The sequence below is a fragment of the Erpetoichthys calabaricus genome, chromosome 2 (assembly GCF_900747795.2).
Source record: "Erpetoichthys calabaricus chromosome 2, fErpCal1.3, whole genome shotgun sequence".
Classification (NCBI taxonomy): Eukaryota; Metazoa; Chordata; class Cladistia; order Polypteriformes; family Polypteridae; genus Erpetoichthys; species Erpetoichthys calabaricus.
The window spans coordinates 3,964,368-3,988,105 of record NC_041395.2 but is presented as its reverse complement, the minus strand read 5'-3'; the positions used below and the strand labels follow the sequence as shown (position 1 = coordinate 3,988,105).

General features: G+C 42.6%; 1 protein-coding gene across 6 annotated transcripts in view; it reads right to left on the bottom strand.

Moving 5' to 3' along the window:
• The window catches only part of LOC114669445 (uncharacterized), a 488,735-nt gene that overhangs the window by 280,050 nt on the left and 184,947 nt on the right, over positions 1-23,738 (bottom strand). The window contains exon 6 of one of the 6 annotated variants that reach the window (XM_051923217.1): positions 23,476-23,721. The exons of the other annotated variants lie outside the window; for them this stretch is intronic. Coding sequence (XP_051779177.1) covers positions 23,476-23,721 — 246 coding nt within the window. The remainder of the gene's footprint in view (positions 1-23,475; positions 23,722-23,738) is intronic. 6 annotated transcript variants of the gene reach the window in all.

Genomic DNA, 23,738 nt, shown 5'->3' with positions numbered 1-23,738 from the left:
GACGCACAGCTTGGACTCTGGAACCAATCTCCTTGAGAGGGGCTGGACTCTGTACCACTCTGGAGTTGCCCCCGGTGAGAGGCGCCGAGCAGGTGTGGGTATACTTATTGCCCCCCAACTTGGAGCCTGTACATTGGGGTTTACCCCGGTGGATGAGAGGGTAGCCTCCCTTCGCCTTCGGGTGGGGGGACGGGTCCTAACTGTTGTTTGTGCGTATGCACCGAACAGCAGTTCGGAGTACCCACCCTTTTTGGAGTCCCTGGAGGGTGTGCTAGAGGGCATACCTTCTGGGGACTCCCTCGTTCTGCTGGGAGACTTCAATGCTCACGTGGGCAATGACAGTGAGACCTGGAAGGGCGTGATTGGGAGGAATGGCCCCCCTGATCTGAACCTGAGCGGTGTTTTGTTATTGGACTTCTGTGCTCGTCACGGATTGTCCATAACGAACACCATGTTCAAGCATAGGGGTGTTCATATGTGCACTTGGCACCAGGACACCCTAGGCCTCAGTTCAATGATCGACTTTGTGGTCGTGTCGTCGGACCTGCGGCCACATGTCTTGGACACTCGGGTGAAGAGAGGGGCGGAGCTGTCAACTGATCACCACCTGGTGGTGAGTTGGCTTCGATGGTGGGGGAGGATGCCGGTCAGGCGTGGTAGGCCCAAACGTGTTGTGAGGGTCTGCTGGGAACGTCTGGCAGAGCCCCCTGTCAGAAGTAGCTTCAACTCCCACCTCCGGCAGAACTTCAACCACATCCCGAGGGAGGTGGGGGGACGTTGAGTCCAAATGGGCCATGTTCCGTGCCTCTATTGTTGAGGCAGCTGACCGGAGCTGTGGCTGTAAGGTGGTCGGTGCCTGTCGTGGTGGCAATCCCCGAACCCGTTGGTGGACACCGGCGGTGAAGGATGCCGTCAAGCTGAAGAAGGAGTTCTACAGGACCCTTTTGTCCTGTGGGACCCTGGAGGCAGCTGATAGGTACCGGCAAGCCAAGCGGAATGCGGCTTTGGTGGTTGCTGAGGCAAAAACTCGGGCATGGGAGGAGTTTGGGGAGGCCATGGAGAACAACTTTCGGACGGCTTCGAGGAGATTCTGGTCCACCATCCGGCGTCTCAGGAAGGGGAAGCAGTGCAGTGTCAACACTGTATATGGTGGGGATGGTGCACTGCTGACCTCGACTCGGAACGTTGTGGGTCGGTGGGGGGAGTACTTCGAAGACCTCCTCAATCCCATTAACATGCCTTCCAATGAGGAAGCAGAGCCTGGGGACTCAGAGGTGGGCTCCCCCATCTCTGGGACTGAGGTCACCGAGGTGGTCAAAAAACTCCTTGGTGGCAGGGCCCCGGGGGTGGATGAGATACGCCCGGAGTTCCTCAAGGCTCTGGATGTTGTAGGACTGTCTTGGCTGACACGCCTCTGCAACATCGCATGGACATCAGGGACAGTGCCTCTGGATTGGCAGACCGGGGTGGTGGTCCCCCTCTTTAAGAAGGGGGACCGGAGGGTGTGTTCCAACTACAGAGGGATCACACTCCTCAGCCTCCCTGGAAAAGTCTATTCGGGGGTTCTGGAGAGGAGGGTCCGTCGGATAGTCGAGCCTCAGATTCAGGAGGAACAGTGTGGTTTTCGTCCTGGTCGCGGAACAGTGGACCAGCTCTATACCCTTAGCAGGGTCCTGGAGGGTGCATGGGAGTTTGCCCAACCAGTCTACATGTGTTTTGTGGACTTGGAAAAGGCATTCGACCGTGTCCCTCGGGGAATCCTGTGGGGGGTACTCCGAGAGTATGGGGTACCGGCCCCCCTGATAAGGGCTGTTCGGTCCCTGTACGATTGTTGCCAGAGCCTGGTCCGCATTGCCGGCAGTAAGTCGAACCCGTTTCCAGTGAGAGTTGGACTCCGCCAGGGCTGCCCTTTGTCACCGATTCTGTTCATAACTTTTATGGACAGAATTTCTAGGCGCAGCCAGGGCGTTGAGGGGGTCCGGTTTGGTGGGCTCAGGATTGGGTCACTGCTTTTTGCAGATGATGTTGTCCTGTTTGCTTCATCAGGCCGTTTCCTCCACAGGGTGTCTGGGCTTTCCCTTAAAGATAGGGTGAGAAGCTCAGTCATCCGGGAGGGGCTCAGAGTAGAGCCGCTGCTCCTCCGCATCGAGAGGAGTCAGATGAGGTGGCTCGGGCATCTGATCAGGATGCCTCCTGGACGCCTCCCTGGTGAGGTATTCCGGGCACGTCCAACCAGGAGGAGGCCCCGGGGAAGACCCAGGACACGCTGGAGGGACTATGTCTCTCGACTGGCCTGGGAACGCCTTGGGATTCTCCCGGAAGAGCTAGAAGAAGTGGCCGGGGAGAGGGAAGTCTGGGCATCTCTGCTGAAGCTGCTGCCCCCGCGACCCAACCTCGGATAAGCGGGAGACAATGAATGGATGGATGGATTCTATAAACAATCTAACAAAGACCAAGTGACACATCTAATATAGAAGGAGCCTGACTGAACGCACCCTGAAGTGTGGACCCTGTGGAGCAAAGGCAGGAGTTGCACAAGCTGGTGTTCCTGAAGGTCACTTCTTCTCAGATCAGTTTTTATTTTGTCATCTGTGTGACTCAGCAGAAAGTGAAGGACATCAGCATTGAGCTTACAGGAGCTCAGGTCATAGCCAACTTTCATGAGGAAGGACTTCAGCAGGAGGACATCTTGTGCTTCATAAACTGTAAAGACCAAGTCCTGGAGGGTTTTCTTAGACAATCTATAGTGAAATTAATAAAAGAAGACAATAAATAATCAGTAATAATTTATAATGTATTTTAATATGTAGTCCCTTAGTTAATAGCAGTGTTTCATATATCACGTAACTTTGTGTTCTAATGTTAGACATGATACTATTATGAACTAGGAGTTGCACTGCATGTGAGTCCCAAAATGCACTTTCAATACTCCACCAAACCTGAGGTAGATAACAGGGCAGGGCAAAGGTGAATGATTTATACAGAGGTGCTCCATAAAGAACAAAAAAAGGCATTGTCTGAGAAGCTAAAGCAATCCAAAGCAAACGCGACCCCAATACTGAAACCGAAATAAAGTCAAAAATGGAAAATTCAGAAATTCACAAAAAGGCCCAGCAAAGCACAACAACTCACTCACTCCAGAGTGTCCCCAGTGAAAATAATAGCATACTAAAGTATTTTAATAACGTGCTACAATTTTAAAAAGTATAACAAAAATATGGGTAGCACGGTGGCACAGTGGGTAGCACTGCTGCCTCACAGTAAGGAGACCCGGGTTCGCTTCCTGGGTCCTCCCTGCGTGGAGTTTGCATGTTCTCCCCGTGTCTGTGTGGGTTTCCTCCCACAGTCCAAAGACATGCAGGTGAGGTGCATTGGTGATCTTAAATTGTCCTTGGTATGTGCTTGGTGTGTGGGTGTGTGTGTGTGTGTGCCCTGAAGTGGGATGGCACCCTGCCCAGGGTTTGTTTCCTGCCTTGCACCCTGTATTGTCTGGGATTGGCTCCAGCAGACCCCCGTGACCCTGTAGTTAGGATATAGCGGGTTGGATAATGGATGGATGGATAACAAAAATATATTTTACTTAAGTGCATTTTTTTCAAACACACTTTAATTGTAATTTTGTACACTTAAAAAGTATATTTTAAATGGAAATGCAATTTAGTGTACTCCAGCATACTTTAACTTAAGTATACTTGTTTGAAAATACACTTTGGTATTTTTTTTGTGTATCTTCAAAAAATATATTATAACTGTAAATGTCCTTTAGTCAACTTAAGCATATTGAACTTAAGTATACTTGGTCACAAGTACATGTTGGTGTATTTTTTGTATACTTTATAATAGTATATTTTAAATGTAAATTTTCTTTAGCATACTCAGCAATACTTGTTCGCAAGTAAAGTGTGTTGTATATTTTGTATAAGATACATTTTAAACACTTTATTTTAGATATGTTAAGGTATATTTACTAAGAATTACAGCATTTATTAAGAATTATTCCAATTTCATTTTTGACAATAGTTTTAAAGTGTTAAAGAAAACTTTTTAAAAGTTAATAAAATATGATTTCCAATAAATTAATTTCTTCATGTAAATTATTATAAATTATGTCTTATAAATTAATTTACTGTGCAATCTAAACACGCTAGAATGTTAGCAGTAACCACCCAGTGGGTTAAACTTCGGTTCTCCGCTGGCTGGCCCAGCACTATTACAGCTGGTGGTCCTGCGGTGGTCCACTGACAACATTTATTAATTGCAAGGTCAACAGGCAAAATGTTCATTGATCATCGGCCGCTTTATTCTCAGATCAGCAGTCCTATGCCTAAAGTTGATCATATTTTGCCTAAGGTGAATAAGCACCAAAAAATATCTAAAGACATAATTGGGTCAGAGTTTCGGATATTTCTTTGAATTCAAACAAAACAACTACACAGTTTAGGACACCATGTTCCCACTACAGGGTGCATTAATTCAAAATGTTATTTCAGTTTTGTTGTGAATTAAACTCATTGTTTTGACAGCAGGTAAGTGAAAAAAACATTTCTGATAAACCAAAGATTAACTAATTTAAAAATATTTTAATACACATCAATATTAAAACCATTCATTTTCCTGCATCTTACCAGTGCATTTATTAATTCTTTGGGTACGACACTTCTAGAATTCTGGCATTTTTACTGAGAAGCAAAATGTTGTAGTAATTCTCCTAAAGCAGCACTTTTACACTCACTCTACTTAGCAGAACCTCAAACAGTAGACGACCCCGACGGGACCCAACAACAAAAGACACAGAAGATCATCCTTGGATATTCTCAGAAGTTTTCAGAGCCTAGAAACACCACTTTATGCTCACAACCAATCACATATCTCAGAAGTTTGAGACTCCAAAAGTCTCATTCATCTATAGGCTGTTCCACTTGTTGGTGCATAAGTCTGAAAACACAAGCAGCGCATTTACAGCGTTTACAGCGCATCGAGAGGATTTGCTCGCTAACAGTCAGCAGCACATTTTTTAAATCAACAAAGATGAAGAATAATCAATGGAGTGTGTAAGAGTTTCATTTACTTTGTACAAATAACAATCAATTCATAAATACACGCGGAGACTTTCAGAATTCGTGCAGACCCTGGCACTATGAGACATGCGTTACCTGGAGAAGCTGGCATTAAAGAAGCTTCACGAGTGGCGGTGCCAGCGAGGCTCAGACGTGAAGGCACGTGTCGCCAAATGGTGGAAACAGCCACTGAAATAATTACATAAGCATCATTCAAAGTGAATAAAATATTAGTCATCCTAAGTGTATCTTTTTCACTTATCATTGCCTGGCTATCTACATCACGGTCAGTGCTACTTTGTGCAAATTTTACCAATTTGGGTAGCATTATAGAGTTAGAAAAGCTCTTTTTGGTGTTGTCTTTCAAATTCATATAAGAAGGCTCATGAATGCTTACTTAAGTCAGAAAATGGATCCAGCAAGGAGGAGAGAGAATTTGAGACATAAAATGTGGATTATTTATTTATAAAAGCACATTTAAAACAACAGAAGTTGCACCAAAGTGCTTTACAAATAAGCCCTAAAATAAAGACAATGCAAACAATCAAACAGAAGCAGATTAATAAAATAATCAATTAAAACATCCACCACAATCCTATCATACACAGTGAAAGGGGGAACAAAACAAGTAAGTCTTAAGACGACTTTTAAAAACCTGGATAGAGGATGAGGACCTGATGTGGAGAGGGAGGCCATTCCAAAGCCTGGGAGCAGCAACTGAAAAGGCTCGGTGTCCCCTCGACTTCAGCCGAGACCGTGGAACTACAAGGAGTCTCCGTCCAGATGACCTCAGTGCTTTTGAAGCCACAGAGGGGTGAAGGAGGTCACAGATATATTTTGGAGTGAGACGATGCGAGGCTTAAAAGCAAACTACACGGTTTTAAGAGCAATGCAACACATCACCAGTAGCCAGTGGAGACGGAGAGGCTGAAATGGGGGAGATGTGATCCTTTTTCTAGTCTCCATTAAAAATCTAACTGCAGCTCAGATTCACTCATATTAGCTGGTCATCTGAGATATTGTTTTGTGTTAACCAGAAAATTTTATTTTAGGCCAAATCAGGAGTACAATACTGCATGCATAAGAAAATCTGCTACTGTTTAATATACTGTACATTTTAACCACTTACCGGCAGGCCAAGCGGAATGCGGCTTTGGTGGTTGCTGAGGCAAAAACTCAGGCATGGGAGGAGTTTGGGGAGGCCACGGAGAACGACTTTCGGACAGCTTCGAGGAGATTCTGGTCCACCATCCAGTGTCTCAGGAGGGGAAGCAGTGCAGTGTCAACACTGTGTATGGTGGGGATGGTGCGCTGCTGACCTCGACTCGGGACGTTGTGGGTCGGTGGGGGGAGTACTTCGAAGACCTCCTCAATCCCATTAACATGCCTTCCAATGAGGAAGCAGAGCCTGGGGACTCGGAGGTGGGCTCCCCCATCTCTGGGACTGAGGTCACCGAGGTGGTCAAAAAACTCCATGGTGGCAGAGCCCCGGGGGTGGATGAGATACGCCCGGAGTTCCTCAAGGCTCTGGATGTTGTAGGGCTGTCTTGGTTGACACGCCTCTGCAACATCGCATGGATATCAGGGACAGTGCCTCTGGATTGGCAGACCGGGGTGGTGGTCCCCCTCTTTAAGAAGGGGGACCGGAGGGTGTGTTCCAACTACAGAGGGATCACACTCCTCAGCTTCCCTGGAAAAATCTATTCGGGGGTTCTGGAGAGGAGGGTCCATCGGATAGTCGAGCCTCGGATTCAGGAGGAACAGTGTGGTTTTCATCCTGGACGCAGAACAGTGGACCAGCTCTACACCCTTAGCAGGGTCCTGGAGGGTGCATGGGAGTTTGTCCAACCAGTCTACATGTGTTTTGTGGACTTGGAAAAGGCATTCGACCGTGTCCCTCAGGGAATCCTGTGGGGGGTGCTCCGGGAGTATGGGGTACCGGACCCCCTGATAAGGGCTGTTCGGTCCCTGTACGATCGGTGCCAGAGCTTGGTCCGCATTGCCGGCAGTAAGTCAAACCCGTTTGCAGTGAGTGTTGGACTCCGCCAGGGCTGCTCTTTGTCACCGATTCTGTTCATAACTTTTATGGACAGAATTTCTAGGCGCAGCCACGGCGTTGAGGGGGTCCGGTTTGATGGACTCAGGATTGGGTCACTGCTTTTTGCAGATGATGTTGTCCTGTTTGCTTCATCAGGCCGTGATCTTCAGCTCTCTCTGGATCGGTTCACAGCCGAGTGTGAAGCGGCTGGGATGGGAATCAGCACCTCCAAATCTGAGACCATGGTCCTCAGCCGGAAAAGGGTGGAGTGCCCTCTCAGGGTTGGGAGCGAGATCCTGCCCCAAGTGGAGGAGTTCAAGTATCTCAGGGTCTTGTTCACGAGTGAGGGAAGAATGGAGCGTGAGATCGACAGGCGGATCGGTGCAGTGTCCACAGTGATACGGGCTCTGCATCGGTCTGTCATGGTGAAAAAGAGGCTGCGCCGCAAGGCGAAGCTCTCAATTTAACAGTCGATCTACGTTCCTACCCTCACCTATGGTCATGAGCTATGGGTAGTGACCGAAAGAACGAGATCGCGAATACAAGCGGCTGAAATGAGTTTCCTCTGCAGGGTGTCTGGGCTCTCCCTTAAAGATAGGGTGAGAAGTTCAGTCATCCGGGATGGGCTCAGAGTAGAGCCGCTGCTCCTCCGCATCGAGAGGAATCAGATGAGGTGGCTCGGGCATCTGATCAGGATGCCTTCTGGACGCCTCCCTGGTGAGGTGTTCCGGGCACGTCTAACCGGGAGGAGGCCCAGGGGAAGACCCAGGACATGCTGGAGGGACTATGTCTCTCGGCTGGCCTGGGAACGCCTTGGGATTCCCCTAGAAGAGCTAGAAGAAGTGGCCGGGGAGAGGGAAGTCTGGGCATCTCTGCTCAAGCTGCTGCCCCCGCGACCCGACCTCTAATAAGTGGAAGAGGATGGATGGATGGATGGATGGATGGAGGTAAGCAGCTCAAGCAGCAAATGCAGAAATGATGCAAAATCTAAAGAATGTCCTGAGTCAGAAAAAGGGGCTCAACATCAACACCAAATAGTTCTGATGATGAAACAAACAGATATGTCTGAGCCAAGACGTTCAGAAGGAAATGTGTTGAAATGTATACTTTAACATTACTGTTCTATATTTGTATTATGTAGCATTTGTCCTTTATTACTACAATACTCTGAATTCTGACATTTTAATTTTTTTTCTCTGGATGTCTTACATGTAAAATGTGATATTTGTGCATGAAAAGGCCGTATTTAGACTAGTGAGTTTTCATTACATCTTTATTAATACAGTAATATTGTGCATTTCCCCTTGGGATTAATAAAGTATCTATCTATCTATCTATCTATCTATCTATCTATCTATCTATCTATCTATCTATCTATCTATCTATCTATCTATCTATCTATCTATCTATCTATCTAATACAGAGAAAGGAGAATTATATTTGAGGATGACATGTATTACGTCAACCCAGTAAAAGGAAAGTTATTTAAACTAGAGATGCACATGGATTTTATATTTATAGTTCTATAATAATTTTGAGTTTTATGTGTTTTAAATCCATATCATATATTTAATTGGTTTTTATGGAAATATCATTTTGATGTTTCTGAAAGTGTTTCTGTTTTATCTATGTATATCTTTTTCATTTCATAACATGAACCAGTTTAGTACGATTTCATCCACTTTTTAAGCTTTAAAATATTCTTATTGTTCCCCCTTTATTACTGTCAAGGAGCATATTAAACATCTTTTGTTTCACAGATTATTAAGGTTATTTTCGGTCAGGGAAGAAGACAAATATTACATCACCTTTGATTCAAAGATTTATGCATATATTAAACAAGCATTGAAGCTATTACTAATTGACTGCAAGGAGAAATAAATACGTCCTTCAACAGCTTCCTTCACAGATCCCAGAATTTAAGAAATTTAAACAAAAGAAAAACTGCTAGACTTCTGATAAATTTGGTAATAAACAGTAACTGTATACTGAATATGCTGCCAACATGCTGGGCCTAAGTTATGCTTAAGAGTTCGCTGTTTATTGATAGTGTTGTTATTATTAATTGGTTAAACTTGACTTAAACACATAGGTAGGACACAATATATTTTTTAACAATACACAATATATTAATTATTTTATCTATTCCTCACATGACAAGCATGTTGCATGTCAGAGTGGGCTTTCCGTTCTTTTATGGACTAATATTGTGTGAATATCACATGATAAGATCTGGCAGCAGAAAAAAAAGAAGATACAGGACTCCACAATTAGTTTTATTTTAAATAAGAAATAGTTTCAGTTGTTATCTGGGATTTCACAATAACTATAGCACTCATGTAGTATGTTCCATTGAGCATGTCTATGTTCATGTTGTGCTCCATGTCATAGTTAATGTCAGCAGTTTAATAAACATTGACGTAAACTGTTCTTACATTGCAGGTGATCTCTGATCTGAGTGATGATGAATGTCTCCCAGCTCCTCACAGACCAGAGGCAGACACAGGAACTGATAATAAAACTATCATGACATCTTAAAGGTAGGCGTACAACATGAGCTTGAGTTTTTATGTAGGGAACATAAACAACTGCAATCATCCATTTCTAATGTGATGTTGTTCTAACAGTAACATATTCTCTTGAGCTGTGTCATAACTTAGAACTACGTGAGCTGCTCAAGTCTGTGATGGAGTGCATTGAGGTGTTTGTGACTTGATGAGCTTGGAAAAAGGAACCTCATCATCTGAGCTCTCAACCTCTGGAGCATCAACTGTTTCTTCTATGGCAGACAGAGATGTAGAAATGGTGTGCGACAACTTATGATTAACCATTTGGAATTGTTCAGAAGGGCCGTCAAAGGTGTGGATTCCATCATACAGAAAAGTCTTTTATTTTACAAGGTATTGATTCTCCTATCTGCACTTCCAGTTTTCTCTGACCATTCAGGATTGTTGGCTACCACTGAATAATAATTACAAAAGAAAAAAAAAATTATTGTTGGAATTGTAATACTTTTCTTGTACTAAAGTATGAGAATGTGGTATTGTGGCAACACTATTGTTAAGTAAATCAATTAAATGCATACAAGGTATTTGACAATGACTTAATTTTGGTTATACCAATATGTCAGTAAATACGTGTTATGTTCTGTCTGATGTTTTATGTTAGAAAGTATGAGTTAATAAATGTGTGTACTAAATAGTTTTTCTTGTTTTTGTCTTCTCATAGAACATTCTTTGGCCAATACAAATATATTATTTCCAAAGAGGGCCTACCAGAGGCTTCACAGGTCCAGAATGAGTATCTCCACACACGTGCTAGCTGTTTTAGTTTTTTCCAGATGAAACTTTGATGGAATCGACCCTAACAGGGAAAACCTAACAAGGAGCCCCTCTAAAAAACAGCTTTGATGTGCTGAAGGTTCAGGCTATCACAGGTACTCATATTTCTTTTTCAGTCATATTTTCCAGCTATAAAGATTTAGTTAGTGACTGTAATATCCAAATTGAAGTGTTTAGATAGTGTTTGTTGCCTTAAAATTCTAGTTAAATACAACAGTTTGTAATAACAAACCAACACACTACTTTGTCACTTGCATTAAAACTTCCTGCAGCTTTAATGGTTGTCGGCTCTGTCTCTGGCCAGTTTGGTGCCCTCAGTATTGTGTTAATGGTGACAAACACTGATTGAGGGCTGTGTTGTGACATTTAATTGTGACCTTTTTTCTTTTTCTACTGTTTTAAAAAGTTTTTATAATACTGTGTACTCACATGCATACACATTTTCTTTAGTACTATACTGTGTTGTTGCTCAAGATGTTGTATTGTACTGAGGAAGATAAACATTTGACCAAATAAAATTAAATACTAACTGCAGGATATTCTGTATATTTGTTCCAATCAACAGTCCATTCTTCGTAACCTCGGGGAACACCTGCACTGTTTAACTTACTGAACCCAGTTTATCATGGAAAAAATAGCAAAAGTTTAAAAAACACAAAGAAAAAATAGTTTTTGTTATTATTTAATATCTTATTTATTTCCTGTATATTTTCTCAGGTGCAGTTATGGCTGAATTTCCCAATTCATCTGACTCTGATGTACGAGTGGCCATGAGATGGAAATGCAACTTTTGTTTTAGTTGTTTAGATTACTGTAATGCACTCCTCACTGGTTTACTCCAGAGAAGACATTAAATGGTATCAGTAAGTTCAGAATACTGCAGCCAGGATCTTAAAGAGTAAAAGAATATCTGAGCACATCACACCAGTCTTAGCGTCACTACGCTGGTTATCCATGTCCTGACTCTAAAGTGCTACTAATGGCGTATAAAGTCTTAAAATGCCTTTGTATGTCGTGGAGTGCCTGACCCCTACACTCCATGTCGTAACCTTACTGTAGATCTTCTAATGGTGGTCTTCTTATGATTTTGAGAGCCAAGCATAAAAGAATTGGTGAGGCGGCCTTTTGCTAACACTGTCAGACATTTTAAGAAACTCCTAAAATCCCACTTTTGTAATAATGCTATTTCTAAGCTTCAGTTTAGTTCTACTCTTAATAAACTAGAAATGCATACAATGATCATTCTCTTCAGTGAATCTGCAATCTTTATTAATCTTCACTTTTGCCTTCCTCCTTTTCTGGTACTGCTCTGGTCCTGATCTGTGCCACCACAACCTGATCAAAGTGCTGAGCAGCTGCCAGTGACGTCTGAATGAAAGCAGATACCCAACTTGTGACAAGACCCACTGTGTCAAAACCCCTAAGTCAAAGTTTAAAAAAACACAATAAAGAAGGACTTAAGGACATTTCTGTTAGGCAGAATGCCCAGTAGGGGCTGGGGGGTCTTTTGGTCCCCCCACCCTGAACTGCAGAGATTTTGTTTTTTCTCCAGCTGACTAGATTTTTTTATTTTATTTTTTCTGTCCACCCTGGCCATCTGAACTTATCATTGGACTGTCATTTAGAAACTTAAAAAACAAAAATCTAGATTTATTATCTTTCGTATGCAAGTATGCATTATTGATTTATTTTGAAAACTATTTATTCATTTTTATTCTTATCTAAGTTTAATTTGGTTTTCTTTGCATTTAGCCACCTCTTTGACGTCACTTTGAGCCCATCCTGTGTATGAAAATCAGTGAAAGAAAGAAATGTTGTGTTTGATGTTGATTTCTAAACTGTTTCATGGTGGGTGAGAATGTAAGGGAGAAGAAGCCGTCAATCGAGACTGGAATAGAATTGCCTTTTGAAAATGGATGAATCTTTAGCCTGGACTTGAATTGCAGACCTCCAAAGTAATGTTGTACTTTTTTCATTTTCTCCATTTACAATACTTTGCTTGCCCCATGCAGCTTGATGTTATCATTTTGAGAAATCTGAGTGTCATTTTCTCAGGCTTATGGTAAATGGGATTTCATCGTGCAAATATTATCAGTCATGATGGCCCTGATCAAAGTAGTTGGTCATTTTTATCTTTCTTTTAATATTCATCCCCTAAAATGCCTGATTCCATGACAAAGGTAAAGTGGTCATTCAAACAGAAGGTAACAGGCAACTGACCTGATTTTTTTAAAAATTACATTTGTTTTTTGTACCTCATTAAAGATGTGTGTCACTTTTGTCAGGTTCTCTGCCTATCTGCCTGACAAATAAATAAAGTACATTCTGATTGGTGTCCATAATTACAGTGTCCATTGTCAGACACGATTGTTTTTCAGTCATCACTCCATGTCACATATCAGCACTCGCTCATCTTCATCCTTCACTTCTCACGTATCGTTTGTCACGTATCACTCCTCACTACTCAGTCCTCGCTCATCACGTATCCCTCATCAGCACTCATTTGTCACTCACATGCGTCATTCGTCACTTTTCATTTCCAGTATTTTTGAACAGCCAATCAGAGGTGTGAGTGGAATGAAGATTAATAAATGCAGCCCATTGGTTTATTGAAATATCAATCAAATGCTTTCTCTTTGCTTCCATCATCACTCGACATTAAATGGCATTAAATGACTTTGGAAGTCTGGAAGGGAAAGTAATTTATAAAACGATAAGGCATTGCTTTTAGTGCCTTTTTTGTGATTTTCCAATAGCAACATTAGACAATAAATATCCTTTACTGTCATTTTATCTTTCACACAAATTGCTTTGTTTTAGCCCAGTTCTAAATAATAATGGAGCATATACCAATTAACCCTAACCTGCTTACATTTTATTTTCTGTATTATAGTGAATGCTGATCCTGCCATTCTCACATTGGATTATGCTGATTAAAGGAAGTGGACAGCAGATTTTTCATTTAGCATGGAAAGATAACTGTATCTTGAGAAGAAAATTGAAATGAATATGGTAAAGTGCAAATCATTTAATTAATTAATTTGCCTGTATTTTTATTTTAAATAAATATGAAAGACAGCCCTGTAATGAGCACCGCTGCAGCTTCTGTGCTTGGTCAAATATATCCAATGGAAAAAACACTAAAAATAAACTAAATAAAAGCAATGCTGTATATCAATAATGTGCTACTGAGAGCAATGGTTTTTTCAAAGATGGCGCAGACTGGTGTGGCTGGCTATCTGCTCGTCTCTCTCATCTATGTTTTAACTTTGTCTTTATGTTTTAGTTTATCCCAATGGCCACTGTCCTATGATCGTGAGTCTTTATTAAACATATTTTCAGGCTTGCTTTCCTCTCAATTTTCATCTCCTGGTTGGATTTTTTGTGAACCTCCACCTTTGTTTTATTCATCTCCTGACTTCTTCACCTGTATCAGTGAGTTGAATGCCCTTTGGAGACGCAAACGCACTCGCCGCCGTCATGGGAAAAGAGCCGGAATTGCTGTTAAACCAGTGGCGTAGCGTGGGTGTCAGCCGCCCGGGGCGGAGGAAATTTCCGCCGCCACATTATTTAGGTATTTCAATTAAAAAGACTAAAATATACAGTAATTCTAAAGAATTTTGCCGCCCCCTAAAAGTGCCGCCCGGGGCAGGCCGCCCCCACTACGCTACGCCACTGTGTTAAACAATGCCGATTCAAGTCCCAGAGCTTTCATTCCCGATGCCTGCAAGTCGTCTATGACCCATCTTCTCCTGCTCAGGACTCCATCACTGGTTCATGGGCGCTGGACACCGGATTTAATGTCTCCATTTCAAGACAGCATCTCTTTTCCTTGGCCTGCAATCGAGTAGTAAACACTGCTTATCTTTACACACTCACTCGTGCTCATCGTGCTCTTCTACCTCTATCAAGGCTGCTCTCTTGAACGTGAGATCAGTGTCTAATAAAACGTTTATTCTGCAAGACTTGATTACCTCAAATAATCTGGATTTCTTCTTCATCACTGATACTTGGATTTTAAATGGTGACTCTTCTTGTTTTACTGACTTGACTCCACCAGGTTACTCATTTTTAAACTCTCCTCGCCTGACTCGTCGTGGGGGGGCATTGTCACTGTTCTTAAAAGTATGTTCTTGTGTCGGAGCCTTACAAGGAGTCCGTTTAGGAGCTTTGAACTTCAACTTTTCGAAGTGTGCAGCTCCCCTTCTCTACTGTTTGCCGTGGTTTATAGACCTCCTGTAATTAATGAAACTTTCATCTCTCAATTCTCTGATCTCTTGGCTGATATCACCCTCTCTCATGATAAAGTTCTTATTGTTGGTGATTTCAACATTCACGTTTGTTATCAATCGAAACCTTTGGTCAATGACTTTTTATCACTTTTGAACTCATTTGATTTTATACAGCATATTAATACGCCAACCCACTCTCTCGGTCACACCCTCGATCTCGTTCTTACTTGTGATATTTCAGTGAATAATATTGATTTATGTGATGTTTCTTTTACTGATCATTTTTCTATAATGATGGATCTGAATATTACTGTCGATGTCCCTACTAATAGCTGTCCCCCACGCTGCTCGCACTTTTTAAATTCTTCTATTATATCTGATTTTAAAACCATTTTCTCTAGTCTTTATGTGCATGACCAAAATAATGGTATCGATGATTCTGTCGTAAAATTTAATTCTTCCTGTAAAACAATTTTAGACTCAATTGCTCCGCCCAAGATACGCAGTAATATGGGTAGACCTGCTCCCTGGCTAAATGAAAATACACGATCACTGCGCCGCGCCTGTCGAACTGCTGAACGGCGTTGGAAAAAAGATGGACTGATTGTCTCTTAAACAGATTTTTAGGACTTCTCTTTTCAATTTCCAGGCTGAAGTTAAGATAACGAAACAAAACTTCTTTGCCGATTTAGTATCCCGTCACTCAAAGAATCCTAGGGTCTTATTTAATTCAATTAATGCGGCCATTCACCCCCACTCTGCGGTGGGATCAAATAGCATTGTTCATTCATGTGACCAGTTTCTATCATTCTTTGTCAGCAAAATCGATACTATCCGCCGTGGCATTGTTCAAACGGGCTATGAACTTTCTACTGTTAATCATGACATTGTCTTAGAATCATTTGATCTAGTCTCACTTTCACAGCTAAAAAGAACTATTGACCCCCTTAAACCAGCCCCCAGTCCTCTGGATATTGTACCACCACGTCTCTTAGTGGAAGCCTTTGATGTGTTGGGCCCACCCTTATTAGCCATCATCAATGATTCTATTAGTTCGGGGGTTGTGCCCTCATTTTTTAAACATGCTGCAGTCTGTCCCTGTCTTAAAAAGGCAGAAGTAGATCCTGGAGTTTTAGCCAATTTTTGTCCAATTTCCCAACTGCCATTTCTGGCTAAAATTTTAGAAAGAATTGTTTATAATCACTTGGTTGATCCCCCTCCTTTAACCGTCACCTTATCGTGGTGGAGGGGTTTGCGTGTCCCAATGATCCTAGGAGCTCTGTTGTCCGGGGCTTTATGCCCCTGGTAGGGCCACCCAAGGCAAACTGGTCCTAGGTGAGGGATGAGACAAAGAGCGGTTAAACAAACCTCCTATGAAGAAAAACAATTTTGGACGTCGTTTTCCCTTGCCCGGACGCGGGTCACCGGGGCCCCACTCTGGAGCCAGGCCTGGAGGTGGGGCTCGATGGCGAGCGCCTGGTGGCCGGGCCTGCACCCATGGGGCTCGGCCGGGCACAGCCCGAAGAGGCAACGTGGGTCCCCCTTCCCATGGGCTCACCACCTATGGGAGGGGCCAAGGAGGTCGGGTGCAGTGTGAGTTGGGTGGTGGCCGAAGGCGGGGACCTTGGCGGTCTGATCCTCGGCTACAGAAACTAGCGGTTTGGTGGGCTCAGGATTGGGTTACTGCTTTTTGCAGATAATGTTGTCCTGTTTGCTTCATCAGGCCGTGATCTTCAGCTCTCTCTGGATCGGTTCGCAGCCAAGTGTGAAGCGGCTGGGATGAGAATCAGCACCTCCAAATCCGAGACCATGGTCCTCAGCCGGAAAAGGGTGGAGTGCCCTCTCAGGGTTGGTAGCGAGATCCTGCCCCAAGTGGAGGAGTTCAAGTATCTCGGGGTCTTGTTCACGAGTGAGGGAAGAATGGAGCGTGAGATCGACAGGCGGATCGGTGCGGCATCCACAGTAATGCGGGCATTGCATCGGTCTGTCGTGGTGAAAAAGGAGCTGAGCCGCAAGGCGAAGCTCTCAATTTACCAGTCGATCTATGTTCCTACCCTCACCTATGGTCATGAGCTATGGGTAGTGACCGAAAGAACGAGATCGCGAATACAAGCGGCTGAAATGAGTTTCCTCCGCAGGGTGTCTGGGCTTTCCCTTAAAGATAGGGTGAGAAGCTCAGTCATCCGGGAGGGGCTCAGAGTAGAGCCGCTGCTCCTCCGCATCGAGAGGAGTCAGATGAGGTGGCTCGGGCATCTGATCAGGATGCCTCCTGGACGCCTCCCTGGTGAGGTGTTCCGGGCACGTCCAACCGGGAGGAGGCCCCGGGGAAGACCCAGGACACGCTGGAGGGACTATGTCTCTCGACTGGCCTGGGAATGCCTTGGGATTCTCCCGGAAGAGCTAGAAGAAGTGGCCGGGGAGAGGGAAGTCTGGGCATCTCTGCTGAAGCTGCTGCCCCCGCGACCCGACCTCGGATAAGCGGGAGACAATGGATGGATGGATGGATGGATGGCACTTGGTTGATCACCTTAACTTCGATAATTTATTTGAGATCTACTAATCTGGCTTTAGGCGTTATCATGGTGTTGAAACGGCACTCCTGAAAGTGTTCAACAACATCTCTCTTATTACTGACTCAGGTGATACGGCAGTCCTTCTCCTCCTTGACCTGTCCACTGCCTTTGACACTATTGACCATGAGATATTGCTGTTGCGGCTTGAACATCTTGTTGGACTTAAAGGGGCTGCTCTTAACTGGTTCATGTCATATTTAACTGGTAAACACTTTTCAGTGACTTTTAATTCCTCTTCTTCATCTACTGCTCCTCTTAAATATGGTGTTCCTCAAGGATCCATTTCGGGTCCTATTTTATTCTCCATATACCTTCACTCTATTGGAGCTATTTTTAGGAAATGTAACATTTCTTTTCACTGCTATGCTGATGATACTCAGGTTTATATTCCTGTCTGCAACTCTACAACAAATCAACTGCACAACTGTCTGTCTGAATTAAGATCCTGGATGGCTAATAATTTTCTTGATCTGAATCAAAATAAAACGGAGGTGCTTATAGTGGGTCCATCAGCTAAAGCCCACATTGGTCTTGGACTTCTCGGCTCTTTCTCTGTCTTTTCCAAACCTCAAGTCCGCAATCTTGGTGTTACCTTTGATAGTAACCTCTCTTTTGAGAAACAAGTAAATTCTGTAGTCAAGAGTTGCTTTTTCCAACTTCGTCTATTAGGTAAGATAAAGCCTTTTTAATCTTCTAGGGATCTAGAGATAGCTACTCATGCGTTTATTTTTTCTCACCTCGATTACTGCAACTCGCTGTATTCTGGGATTAACAAATCTCTGATACACAGGTTACAGCTGGTCCAAAATGCTGCCGCTCGCTTTCTGGTTGGGGCAAGAAAGGCTGACTCTGTCTCTCCTATTTTAGCTTCTTTACACTGGCGGCCTGTCAGTTTTAGAATTGATTTTAAAATCTTGCTGCTAGTTTTTAAATCTTTACATGGGCTCGCTCCTGCCTATTTATCCGAATTGTGTGTTTTAAATCAGCCATCTAGAGTGCTTAGATCTTCTGGTCAGCTGTCTCTGGTTGTCCCTCGTACCAAGTGTAAAACTAAGGGGGACAGACAGGGCTTTGGCAGCTGCTGCTCCTCGCCTGTGGAACTCTTTACCTCATCACATAAAGGAGTCGTCTACAATTGAACTGTTTAAAACAAGATTAAAGACTCATTTCTATTCACTTGCATTCAGTAATACTGATGGTTTCCTCTTTGTGATTATATTACATTACTTCTATTTTTTATGTATATATCATTACTTCTATTTATTATGTATTTTATTTTATGTTCATATATTTTATTTCTATTTATGTTTTATGTTAATTTGTTCTATTTTTGTAAAGCACTTTGGCCACAGCATTACTATGTTTGTTTTAAATGTGCTATATAAATAAATTGACATTGACATTGACATTGTCCAGAGAGATGACATAACAGATAGGAAGGGTTTGACTGACATTTTAACAAACTAATGGACTGTGCTTACATCTTACTAATCTGCATTCTGCACACCCCTTGCCGTCACTCACACAACTAATCGGCTTTGTTAAAAAAGACTGAAAATGAAAAAGTGATGAGCAACGCATGATAAGCGACAGATGAGTACTGAAGAGTGCGCCAAGAACTGTGTAGTGAGGAGTGATACAAGATGAAGTACAAGTGAGTAGTGAAGAATGATGAGCGGATAGTGCTGTGTGATGGGTGACGAGTGACGAGTGATGCGAAGTAATCGCAATGCTTGATGACTGAGGAAGTGAAAAATGACTATGTCCTAAAATGGACGCCACCCACAAGACAGCAATGAACATGATGTGGTGTCACAGCAAATGTCTGCTTTTTTATTACATGTCTTCTGTCTCTTAAAATTTTATTAGTTTTCTAATGTATTGTAATATAATTGTTAGATAATTAGTATAAAGTTATACTTACTGTAGCTTATATATTAAAGTTATAATTGACCTTAATAAACACCATAAATACACATTAATAGGTGAGCAACCAAACAGCAAACACACAGACTTCATTCTCAGTGAGTCGGTGATGTTTCTTTATAAAATTACTAAGTAGATCAGTAGAAGAAGCAAAGACTAGAATAAGTTAGCCTGACTCACCAGTGACTACTTTGCAGCAAACATTAGGATGAATTACACAAGATAATCAATGTGCCTTAGTTATCAGTGGAATCTGCCGTTAAAAGTATGTTAAAAATAAGTTACGTTACACTTTCTCAGAACACTGGTTTTGTTACAGTGGAAAATGTCTTATTTTATAGAAACATCTCAATTAGAAGTATAACATGGAACTGGCAATCTAAAGAAACCAATTTCTAGATCAACAAATTACTAATCGATCAGTATTATTTTGTGGGGGATAAACTGTAAGACGCTTGCACACACAGTCAGGGTTACTTTTTTCTATGAAGTATAAAAAAGGACATCTAATGGAAAACTTGCCTTTATTTCCAAACAGACTGTATCAATGATTTGTTACTCGGCTGGAATGCCTTTATAATGGAAGAACATGGACAGACGAGCATCACAGCCAATTTGGTTGCTGGTGACTTTCCCAGCCTGAAGACAACAATACTCTGGGAGCCAGCATTTCCCTGGTGGAAGTTTAATTTTTAGACCCACAGGGCAACATGGCAGCCATAGTCCTGATGGGCAGTTCTGCTTGGGATCTACCAGCGGGAGCTGCTAGGAGCTACTAAAGAAAACCTCTGCTATATAAAAAGGTTCTGCTTGACCCAGAACTGCTTCTTGGTTGTAATGACGTCACATCAGAAATACACTAGGGTCCAACTTAAAAAGACACCCAGACGAGTCAGAGTTGGGAAAGGAGAAAGACAACACTCACCTGGATAGGAGTAGAGAGAAGAGAAAAGGATGGATTGTATTGTTGTGCTGTGCTCACTCAAGAGGACTGTTTTAAAGGTATGCTAGATTTTTAATGAAAGCACTTGGTTTGAACACCGGACTGTATGTGGTCAAGTTATTTCTGGTGTTTGGAGCTCACTGACACCCCTTAGTGGCCATTTTTATAATTTAGGTTCAGGATAGGTCTTCAAGGCACCTGCCCCCACTGCTATCCTAGACACAATGTACTGGACTCTTATGGTTCTTCCTACAGGTTGTGGACCCAGTTGAGCACAAACCCATGTTGCAACTTTGGGTTGTTCCCGGCCTAGTCCCATAAAAGAGGAGTCATAATGGTCCAGTATACTGTGGCTTGGATAGCAATTGAAAGCCCAGCAAGGCTCCACGGGCCGATGGTATTTGCTCAGAGTTCTTAAAGGCTCTGGATGTGGTTAAGCTGTCTTAGATGACATGCCTCCTCAATACTGCATGGAGGTTGGGGACAGTGCCTCTGGATTGGCAAACTGGGGTGGCAGTCCCCATGTTTAAGAAAGAGGACCAGAGGGTGTGTTCCAGCTTTAGACCTGGGAAGGCCTATGCCAGGGTCCTGGAAAGAAGGATCTGACTGGAAAGAAGGATCCTGGAAAGCCGCCACCTTTCCCCCATTCCGTCAGTTCTGTTCTGGACTCTGATTTGTGCACATCAGTGCTATCACTTTACTCAATTTTGCAGCCAGGGAATAATATATGGGTGACTGCCCCAAACCTTGGTATGGCTCTTGGTCAAGTTTGTGACATGAGACATTGGTTTACTTTACTTGAAGTAAGTCAGACTTGTTTCCGGTGGGTGTTGGACTCCTATGTCACCAATTCTGTTCATAAATTTCATGGACAGAATTTCTAGGTGCAGCCACAGAGTGTAGGGTGTCCAGTTTGGTGGCATCAAGACTGCATCTCTGCTTTCTGTAGATGAGGTGGTTCTGCTGGCTTCATTGGGCTGTGACCTTAGATGTGCACTGGTTTGGTTTTCAGCTGACTATCTAGCAGCCACAATCAGGATCAGCACCTCTAAGTCTGAAACCATGGTTCGTTGCTGGAAAAGGGTGAAGTAACTGCTTCAAGTTGAGGATGATGTGCTGCCTTGAGCAAAAAAGTTTAAGTACCTCAGTATCTTGTTCTTGAGTGAGGAAAGAAGGGAATAGGAGATCAACAGGCAGATTGGAGCAGTGTCTGCAGTTATACAGATGTTGTACTGCTCAGTCGTGGTGAAGTAGGAGCTGAGCCAAAAGGTTGTGAATAGTGACTGAAAGAGCTCAATCGGAGATACAAATGACCAAAATGAGTTCCCATTGTAGGTTGTCTGGGCTCAGCCTTAGAAATAGTATGAGAAGTGCAGACATTTGGGAGAGGCTAAAAGTAGAGCCGTTGTTCCACTGTATTGAAAGGAGCCAGTTGAGGTGGTTTTGGCATCTGATTAGGATGCATCCTTGACGCCTCCATGGGGAGGTCTTTCAAGCATGTCCAATGGGGAGGAGACCTTGAGGCAGACCCAGAACATGCTGGACAGATTATATCTCTCAGCTGACCTAAGAACACCTTGGTATACCCCCTGAGGTATTGGAGGATGCAGCAGGGACAAGAAACATTTGGACATCATCATTTAGACTGTTGCCATTGCTACTGGGACCTGGATAAGTGTAGGAAATGGATGGATGGATGGACATGATCCATGGATTTTAGCAGTCAAATATGAGTCTCTATTCACTCTGAAGATGGATAGCCCATCCAGCGTAATCACCAGAATTACAATGTTGTGAAGCCATGTTTCAGTGTAAATAAAGATACAACAGTCTGTCATTCACACTGGTTAACATGCTGAAACCTGAAGTCGCCCAGTTTATTATCCATTGATTGGATGTTCGCAAGCAGAACTAATGGTATCACTGGTGTGATGGGATTGGCCTCTAGCCTCCAGCTAGCGCTGACACACTTTCCTCACTTCTGCTTCCACTTGTGTTTTGGCCTCATCTGTTTACTTTCTTGCTTCACCAAATACAGTTACTCTCTTGGAAGTTCTGAAGGGTTATTAGAGCATTTACACCTAATTTTGAGTAAGATCTGCCACTTTTATACATAAATCTGTGCATTGCCGATACACAATTCCATATTGCAAATTGACTTTCTAGACAAAGACAGGAAAGGAATAACATTTAATACTAAGTTCTCCTCAGTACTGCTAGCCGCTGATAGCTTGGCTATTCTTATACTATGCTATTCCTGCCATACTGTGCTGCAGACCCCATAAACTTGTAAATTGTTGTAGGTACCTGAACTAAACTGTCTAGCCCAATATAATTACAAAATTATGAAAAATCAAAATATGATTTGCCATAAAAAATGCCAACCATATCTCAAAAAAGTATGCATAGAAGGTAAACTCACCATCTAGTCAATTCACAATGTCATAGTATACTTTGAATTAAATTGGCCTTTAGCGATGCAGTCAAAGCCGACAGCACCAAGCCTATTGTCGTGTTAATTGTTTAATGTTATTTTACTGCATCTTTGCCTCCGATGTTACACCAAACTGAGGATTATTATTGTTGTTACAGTTGCTATTGTTTTATTCTTTATGCTGTAACCTCTAATTGTTTATCTAACCCCCATATTTATGACGAGTTGCTACCAATGCTGTCCAACATACTCTATAATATGAGAAAAGGATAAAGTATTAGGTAGGAAGATCCTGATGTATAAAATATTTCCAAGAAAGATATGGTTGTGTACATTTTTATAGAATATTTATCTTCAGTGCTGATATCATCATTTGGTTTTATCTTGTAAAGTGCCCTTGACTTAAATAAAATGAAATATTATTACAGTTTTTTATTTTCCACAAAAGAAATTTACTTTGAATTTTCTTTGTGTGATATGAGCCTGTAAAGCACACATCACGTGAACACACTACAAAATAATAACATTTTAAAATCAATAAAAGTCTAAACAGCATTCAACTTAAACACCACAATTTAAGTAAATACAGTTGCTGACCTCTAACCTGGTTTTGAACGCATGTTTGATGTGAAAGACGCCATTTAAACCTTTCACTGCTCCAGCTAATGGATTTTCAAACTAATGCCATCACAGATGTGTAAATGTCTAAAACATTACAATTTCTGCAGTCCAGGCGCCTTAACACCAGAATACGCAGCAGGCCTCACTCATTCTTCACAGCTCCATCTGCACTCTCTTGTATGTTTTGATATTTATACTTTAGTGTGTAAAAATAAATCAGTTAAGTTGGAGAGTCGCACAAGACATCAGTTCCTTCCTGTCAAGCTAATTAGTTCTTGTAAAAATGACACCCAGACGCAGTGGGACTTACTTGAGACTGATGTGGCCTTGGAGACTCAGAAGGTTTGTCACAAAGTGTCCTTCCAGGTCACAGCTGCTGAGGTCCACTTGACTGATGCTCCAGTGTCTAAGGATTATGGACAGATTACTAATAAGATGAGGTCCTTTGATTGTGGAGCTCTGCCTGAGGATGACCATCTCTTTTACACTGACAGATGTGTTTTTTCTTTTTGTCCTTATTAACTTTGAGATAAGTCTTGCTGTGACATCAGTTATTCTAGGATTTAAAAGAGA